This window comes from Vicugna pacos, chromosome 2, assembly GCF_048564905.1.
Source record: "Vicugna pacos chromosome 2, VicPac4, whole genome shotgun sequence".
NCBI classification, from domain to species: Eukaryota; Metazoa; Chordata; class Mammalia; order Artiodactyla; family Camelidae; genus Vicugna; species Vicugna pacos.
In genome coordinates, this window is record NC_132988.1 from 76,075,825 (window position 1) to 76,087,688 (window position 11,864).

An 11,864-nucleotide genomic window follows, 5' to 3' on the forward strand; every position below is an offset into this window, starting at 1 on the left:
AAAAGTAAAATGGACCAATACAGAAATGAGAATGGAGCAATTTGAGGAAGAGAGCTTTAGTTCCAGTTCACACTGTTTTTCACAAAATTTGTCACAAATCAGGACAAAGAGTATGGGAAAGAGTGGAAGGTGAGTTTCCTGGCTGAATGAAGGGATTAAATAAGAACAAAATGACTGTTTCCTTCATGATTTCAAAGACCTGATAACTAATGACAAAGAAGCAGGCACCAGAAGCACGTGAGTCAGACATGGAGTCATTGCAGGGGCAAGACCACAGTTAAGGGATTATCTCTAATTCAAAGACAGCATGACTACAGTTGAACAAGTAGTCAACTCCCATGACTCCTTCTTAACCATTCACCACCCCAGCAGATGCTTACGGTTTCTGAGGCGTTGAAATCCCAAAGCAGATTGCGGGATGTTGAAATATATTGGAACATGGAACACAGTAGTATCGACAGTGATCAAGTCCATTGGCAAAAGAGAAAAATCTCATGTTGACAGCTTTTAAATGCTTATTGCTGGTTGGAATATCGTTAGCAGAAACATTGGTGGCCTCAGTGATAGATGTGACCTCAAGAGTGAAAAGCACAATAAAACAAACAAACAAAAGGCAGCCCGAACTTGGTAACCCAGAAAACTACCTCACAAGCACATGAGGCTGCTCCAGAGAATAGATTCTTAACCTTTCGGGAAACAACTTATTTTAAAAATCTGATAAGTCTCATGGTTTGTTCAGAAAAGAAAATGCACTCCTGGGGCCATACGCAGAGTAATATAATAATATTTTAGGATATTCAGAAATCTGTCTTAGTCTCTTAATGAATTCCATTTGAGAACTGAAGACCTAAAGACTCTCCAAAATATCTGGAAACAGTTGAAAGGGGCTAAAGGACAAGTAGGAAAGGGTGGGGAATAGCCATCAGGGCTCAGGCAGGGAAGAGCTCTTTAAGAGAGGCAACAGGTAAAATGAGTTGGAGTTAAATAGATCGTATCAGCTTTGGGTGAGTCTTTTGTTTTTGTTTTTGTTCTGTTTTTCTATTTTTTATTTTTTTTTATTGAAGTATAGTCAATTTACAATGTTGTGTTAGTTTCTGATGTACAGCATAGTGATTCAGTTCTACAAATATAAATTCCTTTTCATATTCTTTTTAATTATCGGCTATTACAAGGTATTGAATATAGTTCCCTGTGCTATACAGTAAGACCTCGTTTTTAAATCTGTTTTACGTATAGGAGTTAGTATCTGCAAATTCTGAAATCCCAATGGGCAATTATTTAACCCCTTTGGAGCTCTTCTCTACCTCTATTTTCTCATCTATTAAATCTGTAAAAACAACCATTTTACACAAGTTTATTGTGATGATAAATAAGACAGTGTGTTTAATGTGCCACTGAATAGGTGCTCAGTGAATAAACATTGCTTCTTGGTGGTGTATCAACTTAGAAACAATGAAAGTTCTAAAAGAATATCACTTTTCACTACAGTAGTTAAAAACTGGAAATTACATATCCATGACAGGGCAATGACTAAATAAATTGTGATACCTCAACACGGTGAAATAGTATGCAGCAGTTTTTAAAAGTAGTTAAAGCTGTAGTTACTGAAGTTGATGGGCTAGTATGAATAGATGTTTAAGATACACTATTAAGTGGAAATAGCAAGCTGTGAAACAATGTAAATAATATTCTATCCTATAAAGCAATCATAATTAATATAAGAATTTCCCACTGATGGGCATTTAGGTTGTTTTCAGTTTTTCCCCTCATGTTTAAATAACAACTTTCTATAACAAGCTTTCGATTTTTTTCCTTAAGGTGGACTCCTAAAAAGGAAATTGCTTAGTCAAAAAATATATACGTTGGAAAGTTTTAGAGAGATATTGTCAAATCAGTTTGCAGTTAGAAATTATAAATGTTTAATTATACCTGAACTGCTTATGACTGCCCATTCACTATGCTCTATTTATTTTGCATATTTTTAAAATTTTAATTTTGTAATTCAAATTTATTGGAGTCATTTTCATTTTTATTTTTGATTATCATTAAGGATGAACATTTCCTTCACATGCATGTTTTTGTATTTCTTCTTCAGGAATTGTTACTGCTCTCTACACACATTTCTATAGAGTTTTAGTAGGGTTTTTTTCCCATTAAATTGTAAGTATTCTATATACAAAAAAGTAGAAAACCTTTGGCTCTCATTTTCAGTGACATGTGATGATTTAGATACCTATCTTTTAACATTTAGAATTTTTTAACATGCAAGTTTTAAATTTTTACATAGTCCTAACTATTGATTTCCTTTTCTGATTTCTTCCATTGTTTCTGTGTTTTAAAAGATTCCCATACTAAGAATGGACAAATATTTGCCAATATTTTCTTTTGGGTTGGTTTATGGTTTCCTTTATACATTTAACTCTATATTGTATTAGATTTTATAGAGTAAGGTTAGAGTCTTTTTACTTTGTTCCATCAGTTATTATTTTTCAGTAGTTTATAATCAATGATCTTATCTCATTGTCTTGCTTTACTCATATTTTATATTTGGCTTAGAGTCCCACCTCTCCTGGCACCTAGTAGTGACTTCAGGTGGAAGTCTTTTAACAACTCCTTACAGTGCTGTGAATTTGAAGTCTGTTTCCTGAGTGCTGAATTTTCTCAACTAACTGCATTGTTTGTTGTTCTTATTGTTGTGTATGTGAGATTGTTTTTAGCACCCTTGTTATCTATTGTTAAAGAGTAATTTTTAAAAGAAGGTAGAATCATGGTTTTCATACAGATACAAAATGAACGTGTCAGAGATTTTTAATTCATTAATTAACAAGGGACCCATATGATGTTACTATTGGTTCCAAGGATTCAAAGAGCAGAGACATGAAAAGGGAATAGGAGATTATGAAATGAATTTATAAATAAAAGCAAAACTGGTCTATCAAAATCAATGCAAAAATCAGTTGCCTTGCATCAAACAGAACTGCTTTGCATTTATACAGACAAGAAGTATGTGCATTATCAGATTATTACAACTTAGAGTTGTGATGTCAGTCAAAGATGAGAAAACGTAGATGAGTGAGTAGTCAAGATAGCCGCTATTTGATTTTTGCCCATTTCAAAATCTCTCACTGTTTTCCCTGACAGTCTCCTCCTCTCTTTTTATTGTAATACTTTCAAAGAAAGATTATTCTTAAAAAGCTGATCTCATTAGAGTTGCCTGATTTTTTTTCACATAGATGCAGTAAAAGTGTTATTTTACCACATAGGACACCTTAAGTTTCCTTTGTAAACTCTAAATCTGCACAATTTTGAACAAATGCTAAATTAAATTGTGCCTGGGAGTTTTCATAAGGAACCTTAAATTGGATTTTTTAAATCCTCTTTTATTTATAGACCTGAAGGTAGGAGACCAAGCCCAAGGAACACTCTCCACCATGTTTCCCCTAAAATATCTATAAATTGGGGTAAATTCCTCTCTTCTCAAGGTCTCCCAAGTATTCTAAAGTTAGTTACATATAATATATAATATTCTTGAACTTTTTAAGCCAAGAAGTAAGTCAGGACTTTGCAGGCAAGTATTAAGTAAAGTCACACTTAACCCCTGAAGAGTGGCTGTTCCTACTTGTTGGCAAATATGACAGTCCATGCAAGGCCCTGGTTTACAATTTGTCCAACTGTATGATGTACATGGCAGAGTCTTATTGAACCTATGCAAATAAGTAAACAAGCATAGAAAGTAAGGAGACTATATAAATTTCTGAGTCCTAGGGGAAAAAGTGAGAATCAGTTATCATTTTTAAATGTTTCACTTCAGTTTACAGAAGCAGGCTTTACTAAGTTGCTATGGGCTACACATTGCTTAGCAGGGAAGAGATAGGGTGGTTCTTATATATCTGGAAAAGAGAACCTTAAAAGAATATCAACAATATTCCAGACAAATAACCACAATCAGTTTCTCTTATTAGTTCATTCAGTCCTATTATAATTGATTCCTGCCCCACTGGATCCTGGGTTAGCTGTCGTATTCAGTCTTCTTGTTCAGCCTAAAACAAGACCTGGAAATCCTGACTCAGTCCATCCGCGGTACAATCTGAAAGTTGTCTAATCTATGTCAGCTCGTCTTTGAATTGTCAATAACTGAAGTACCTGATATAGTCCTTTTCTACAAGATTCTGAGACTTTTATTCTTAGTTGAAGACACAGATTCTCATCTGTAACTTGTAAGAGAGACTCCAGGGAAGCATCCGAGGGAAACAATGCTATCTGTAGGTGATAGGGACTTAAAATGGCTGAGTGGTAAAACTAATAATTTTCAAATGTGAATAGTTTGACATGGGTTCATAATAAGGATAATGCAGAAAACAAAAAAGTTTAATTCTTTCTGTACTTAAGATCCAATTATGGAATGGGAAAAATCAGGGGACAATTGTCTGAGGATATTTGGATCCTTGATAAGATAGGATCAGGGTGCTACAAAAATAATGCTGAGTTAACTAGTTAATTAAAGGAACATTTAAAACAATTTAAAATGTTTAAAATAAACCTTACAGTAACATGATAGTAAAAAATCTTAGCCCTTTATAAGTGAGGAATTTTGTTCTTTGCTCTCTTTCATTTATTTATTCTCTTTCTTAAACAATCAAGGATGTAATAAATTCAACACAAAGGACAGAAAATTATTCTCGTAAGACACAGAATATTTGGCACCTAAACAGATTACACAGAAGGTTTAAAAAAAGAAAAAAAAGGAAATCCCTTTCATATGGGAAGCAAGGGACTTAACCAGTAAGCCAAGAAAGCAAGCCTTTCAAGATAAGGCAAATGTTACTAAAATTTTAGCAGATTTCATCACATCTTTTCAGACTCAGGTACTATAAACCAAGGCAAGTAAAATTTACTTCCAAATTTTGTCCTTCATTTTGCTTTTTTATTGTATCAGAGCAATTCTCAGGGGATCCATGAACTCAAAATAATTTTTATATTCATACTAAGATGTTATTTCTGTTAACCTTTCAATGTGTATTAATCATTGCTATGGTTAAATGAATTAATATTTTAAATTTCTCAATTTCCACTTCCAATATGGTAAATATTGATAATTATAATTCACATAAAAGTTCTTTGGAGTCCTCCGTAAGACCCAAGATTTAACAGGGATTCTGAGATAGAACAAAAAAAGAAAAACAGAAGCCTGAAAAGCACTTTTATAAATATATATACACACATATATAATACATAGTTATTTATAGTATATAGTATATATAATTATGCAGCATACAATAGTAATTATATAAATTATAAACATATAAAATTATATGTAGATTATAAATATATATAAATGTATATTTAATTACTACCAAATACTGTTATAAAACCTCCACTATGTGATAAACTGCTTTCTCTTTGAAACACAAAAACAATTAGTGGTATTAGTCTGTCCCTGTTGCTTATATGTGGTCTCACCTAGTCATTAATTGTGATTTTTTAATCAAAGTAACTTCTGTTTCATAGCAAAAACTAGAGGTAGATAACTAAGAACTATCTCTCTTCCAAAAGCAGTTTAAGAGACAAAAGTTTATGCTGCAGCTTTCTACAGCTACACATACAGCTTTTTAAAGAGACAAAATGAACAGATTCATTAACATGACCCAAGATACAAACTTTCCGCAGGATATAAGTAAAAGTATATAAACTTAAAATTAAGCCTAATAATTAGGCACCAAATTTTCAGTATTCTATCTTAGTTAGAAACTATCTAGATATCAAATAAGTATTCATTATGTCATTCAACCTAATGGTCATCAAAGTTTTTATGTTACCTAAAGATCTGGGGAATTATATTCAAGCTGAAATACTAAATAATAAAATTACTGTTGAAATGAAGTGATCAGAATAATGATTTAATTTTGTTGAATACAAGTTTACATTTCTCATTATCTTGAATATTGTGTAGGAGTAATGTTAGCTCATTTGATCAGTATATCTCAATAAGTTTAAGACAAGTACACCCAAGTACAGTAGAATAAAATGTATGCTTATGTTATACCTAACACTGATAAATCAGAGGACAAGCTGTTTGTATTCAACCAAAAGTATTACACTAGTCTGATTTACCAAATATTTATTTCAATTATATGACATTACATTTTTAAAACATTTCTGTGAGACTAACTTTTTAAATATATCATGTTTAACATATCAAAACTTCAATTTCCACATTTTCCTGGAATTTTATAAATATTTGACTTGCATAAGAACTCATTTATATAAGAACTGTATAGGCCAATCAGAACAGAGTTTCAATTTAGTAGACATTTAAATCTAATGTATAAGTAGTTCCCTCCAAAGATAGGAAAATATTATATGCTCATACTTAAACACGTAAAGGCCTGTCTGAATTCTAAGCATATATACACAGAGACACATAAGGAGCTTACAGCTTCAGATCTAAACATTAGCTGCAGACCAGAAGTAAACACAAAAAAGTTATCAGTCCATATATCAAAAAGTTGTCCTTTTTCCTAATGGGCATGAGATTCTTAGTTTCTTCAAAATAAACAAGCAGACAAATAAAGGGAAAAAAACTAACAAGTCAGATTCTCTGTTATCTCTCACTTAAGAAAGAATACATCTTGGTAATCTATTAATCTATTTACTGAGATCACAAAGGTTAACCCGCAAAATCAAATTCCAAATCATTGCTGTCACCGATGGGGAATAATTTATCCATTGTAAAAGTTACAAAAACAAAATGCAAAAATAGTTAACAGGAAAATATGTAAAAAAAAAACAGAGAATCAGCAGAGTTAAAGTTATTTTGCTACTGGAGATTTACCTCTGGGAACCAAGAAAAGAAAGAGTTCAAGTCGCCCAGGAGGGAGGACAAACTGGGATCACAGTCTACTCAACTGTCAGGTGAATCCACAGGGCATGGAAGTGGAACCTCTAAAATGTTTACAAGTTAGTTTTTCTTAAAAGGATGTAATTGTAACTCTTGTATAAAATGAATGAGCCAAAGATTTTATTTAATCCATTAATTATAGCATGAACTAGTAAGATATTACAGAGCAGTTCAAAGGAGAATTCAAAGAGCAGAACATACATAGGGAAAAAGAAAAATTGAAATTAATTTGCAAATAGATGCAAAGCAGGTCCCAATACAGGGCAATTATCAGCTCCATGCCACTGGGCACAATTCACTTGCATCTTTGTAGACAAGAATATTTTGCATTATTAGTTTTCTCCAATTTAAAGATTTGTAAAATAGCACCAGAACAGAAAAAAATGTGGATGGGTGAGCCACTCAAGACCCCCTACTCTGTTTGTTTTACTCATTTCAAGATCTTTACAATTTTACTAACTCTGTTTAAGGAAAGATGAGTCCAACGTATTCTTTCTCTCTGGCACAAGAAATTGACTACTATGGAGAAAAGGCAATATCAAAGCTTGTCTCTAGTCCCAGATCTAAATTTCTTGTCATCACTTCCTATAAGGGAAGATGAGAGAGCAAGTAACATGTTTCTTTTGTCATCAAATATGGAAAATGCCCAATGACTAATGTTTTCCAATTACAGATATTATCTAACCCTTTTAGTATCTGTCTTCTCTCTTATCGATACAATATTAGGGAATACTTGCTCCCATAGGAGCTCCCTAGGAGCCTATTAGTATGACAGACTATCCTGAATATAAGTAAAAGGATTGAATCTTTTTTCAGAGTATAATGTGAAAGGGGAAAAAAGCAGATCAAATAGTTTTCAAACTGATAAGAAGCTTTTCATGAAACTCACCTTGGGCAGGTAGTTAGTTCCACTAGTCTGAACCAATCTCAAACTTGAGATATTTCTATTTGACAAACTTGAAATCTAGATAGGATTCCTTTTGACTTATTACCCAGCAATAACATGTGTTTGCAAAGCCCTTCCCTGGGAATTCTGCAAAGTCAGTGACCCATGGGGTTCAGCAGAGTCTAGACAAGCATGAACCTAGGACAGTGCTTTGATCCTAGATTTTTCAGTAATGTCACAACCTGGGGCCTCAAAGCTCCTGATTAGAATGATCTCTGCTCCAAAAGAATATGGGTTGGGGGGGACATGTCTGCATGGCCACAGCATTCTTAGTTCTGTTTGCTACAACACTAAAGCAAGAAGACAATTCATATAATGCTAGTTATTTTCATGGCCTGGACTGATTAACAATATGATTTATGTATTTTAGGCACAACCGGGTGACAACTCTACTAGAACCCCTATCCAGACAGAGCTCTACATACAAGCTGTCATTTTTGACCATGTTTCCAGAAGAAAGACTTAAGTACCAACCACGTTAGATGGTTCCCTAATGGTTTGCTAAGTTTAAATGAATCCTGTAACCAGAAGCAAATCAGGATAACAAATAAGTCCTGACTAAGGCAAATTAGAATAATAAAAGTTGATAAAGAAATTAGAAAGAAAATCATAATCTTGATGATCTTTTTATGGTATAAATAGCTTCTTAATTTGATAAGAGGTTTTTCTAAAAATTTTTCCACTAAACACTGAAGCTGATTGCAACAGTTGATGGGAAAAAATCTTGTTGCTACTTCAGAGATATAGAAACTTATTTTGTAGTTCAGGTTTTCCAGATGTTTCCAAATATTCCAAAAATGGTCCACGTCCTACTATTGCCAAATATAGTGAGCCAGACCTTATGCTGTGTGGCAGTGCGATCTCCTAAAATCGTTGAACATTGATGAGAGACCTCAAATTGGAAAACAAGCATAAGGAAATATAAATACAAGGTTTTCAATAGCACTACGTAAGTAAATATAGCATGAAATATCCATGAGATGATGTACAAAGATCATTAAAGTGTTTGCTATGTTTATATGCCTGGACAATATGAACCCCATGAAGCCAAGAAAATGGAATCTAAAGAAAATCAGATTTTAGAGAAATGAGGACTTCACAAGAGTGAAGAACATGGTTTCCTAATGTGCCCCTACAGGTGGCTTTTGTGCAGAAAAGATGATCAGAGGCCATTTGTTATTTAAAATTAATATTTAGTCTTCCTCTTTTCCTTCCCATTGTCGTCTCTTCCCTTTCTAAACAATCCAGTTCTAAGCAATTAGGTGGGGCCAAGCAAGGTGGAAGTCTGCTCAGTGTGGGGATGGGGATGGGAGAGCCAGAGCAGGGTGTCCCCAGTTCCAAAAGGGTGAGAAGAGGGTATTCATGGAAGAGGTGATGGTCTGACACAAGGTGTCAGACCCCAGTCTGGGTGAGTAGAGTGGTGGTAAATTAGAATTGGATGTCTTGGTGTGAACTCATCATTTTCAATACATACAACAGATATAGACTATATGTTAATGTATGTATGTGCACATATTCCAGTGCTCTGTCCACTGAGAGGGACTTGGGGCAGCAACACTCAATATCAGTGAGCACACCTAGCAGCCAGATCTTAATTTCTCAATGCCATTTTTTTTTTTTTTTTGCCAAAGGCAAGAAGGGATTCTTGGAAAAATGGCTTGATTCTGAGGCTGAGATAGGGAAAGTACAAGTGTCTGGAATATCTGTGCCAGAAAGAAAAGAAGTTCTGGAAAAATGAAGGGGACTTATCAAAAGGACACAGAATCTACCTTGAAAAGGTTCCCACTGGCCAAACCTGGGACAGTTCGGGCATCAAAATAAGCAATGATGACAACAGGCACAAAATAGGAAACCATGAGGTTTCTACATAAATGAATAAATGGAAAGTTTGATGAGGAACAGGATATTTACATAGTATCTCCCACAAAATATTTATTAATTACAGAGGGAACAATGGAAAAGCCTGGAAGACACCATTTTCAGTAAATGATCAAAGAGAATATGATTAGTAATGAGGTACACTGATTTGTTCCCCACCAAATAAGATGCAACAGAGGAACTCAGCATCCCTTTTGTAATAATCCTGCCAAAGTTACATACCCTGAACCTAATCAAAAGGAAAAAATACAGACAAACCCAAATCCAGGGACATTATACAAAATAACTGGCCTAATATCTTCAAAAGTGTCAAGATCATCAAAGCAGAAGACCGAGAAATCATCCCGGACTGAGGGAAACCAGAGACATGATCAAGGCAACACAGGATTCTGAGTTTTATCCATATCCTATAAAGGGAATTGGGGGACAATTGGTGAAAATTGAATGGTTTCTAAAGATTAAATGGTCATAATGTAAAATGTTTATGTCCTGATTTTGATGATTATGTTGTGGTTATATAAGAAAATGTCCTTGATTGTAGGAAATTACACTAGAGCATTTGGGACTCAAGGTGCATCATCAACAAATTATTTATAAATATCTCTGAGGAAAAAAAATCTTTGTGCTGTACTTGCAACTTTTCTGTAAGTCTGAGATTGTTTTTGAAATAAAATAAATGTTTGCTTTGTTACATTTATAAGTTCAAAACTCTAATTATATTTTAAGTATGTGTACAAATTATTTTGTTCTATCTATACAGATTTGATGAAATTTTAGCAATAATTTTTATGAGTTCTTCTATAGTTTAGTTAACTAAATAACTTCAAACATTTTAAATTTTATCTATGAACTTCCTTACATTCAATTTTCTAGTGATTTCAAATTTCCAACTAACAAGCTTTCATAAACACTTAAATAACTCATAAAATTAATAAATTAAATGTATAAATGTAATGATTCATGTTCTCATAAAAGTTTTAGTATAGTTCATAAAATTAAGATTTCAATTAAAAGTCTAAATTAATTATTCAAATATCACATTTTATTTTGTTTTGTTTTTAAATAAAAGTAACTTTTATTAAGATGTAATTTTCTCTTAATCCTTATAATTTTAGGAGCTGCCTCCCCAACTAGGTCTAATTTAGATTTGTTCTTCTTTTATTAAAGTATAATTAATTTGCAATATTGTTTTGTTTTAGGGGTATGGCAAAGTGATTCAGTTATATATATATTTTATATTTTCCATTAATAGGTTATTATAAGATATTGAATATAATTCCCTATGCTATACAATAAGTTCTGTTGCTTATCTATTTCATGTAGTTTGTATCTGTTAATCCTGTACTCCTAATTTATCTCTCTCCCTTTCCCTTTCCCTTTCCCTTTGTAACCATAAATTTGTTTTCTGTGTCTGTGAGTCTGTTTCTGTTTTGTATACATTTTAAATTGGAATGATAAGGCTTACCTATTAGATACTCTGTCCTCTAATATGGCACTGCTTCTTAATATTTAACTATTTTAAATATTTTTAAGTATAGGTATTTCAAATATTTAAAATAATATATTTACAAGATTATTCCCATATTTAGTCCCAACATTTAAGACACTAAAAAACTAATTATGTCATCACAAGTAATTTTTACATTACCTTCCGAACTGAATTTAATGATAATAAACACTGAACAGAGATCTGAGTTGGGTTATGGACGTATTTGTTTGCTAGAGCTGTCATGACAAAATACCTCAGACTGGCTGGCTTAAACAGTGAAATTTATATCCTGACAGTTCTGGGTACTGGAAGTCCGAGATCGAGGTCTCAGCAAGGCTGGTTTCTTCTGAGGACCCTCTCCTTGGCTCACAAGCGAGAGACAGGCCACGTGGCAGCTTCTTGCTGTTTCTTCACGTGGTCTTCCCTCTGCGCAGGCATCCCTGTCGTCTCTCCAGGTGTCAGAATTTCTTGTTCTTGTGAGGACACCAGTCAGAATGGATTAGACTTCATTTTAACGCAATTACCTCTTTAAATCCCCTATCTCGAAATACAGTCACAATTCAGCCCATAATATGGGATATGGACTAGAAACATTCAGGGCATTCTCATGATTAGAACCTCTTGGCCAATGCGAAGCTAAGTCTAGACCTCTG

General features: G+C 33.5%; 1 protein-coding gene across 2 annotated transcripts in view; it reads left to right on the plus strand.

Annotated features, from left to right (window-relative positions):
- The window catches only part of CFAP299 (cilia and flagella associated protein 299), a 493,878-nt gene extending 485,427 nt beyond the window's left edge, over positions 1 to 8,451 (plus strand). For both annotated transcript variants that reach the window (XM_072942181.1, XM_006198219.3), the window contains exon 7: positions 8,215 to 8,451. In XM_072942181.1, coding sequence (XP_072798282.1) covers positions 8,215 to 8,310 — 96 coding nt within the window. In that variant the 3' untranslated portion in view covers positions 8,311 to 8,451. The remainder of the gene's footprint in view (positions 1 to 8,214) is intronic.
- Positions 8,452 to 11,864: the final 3,413 nt, after the last annotated feature.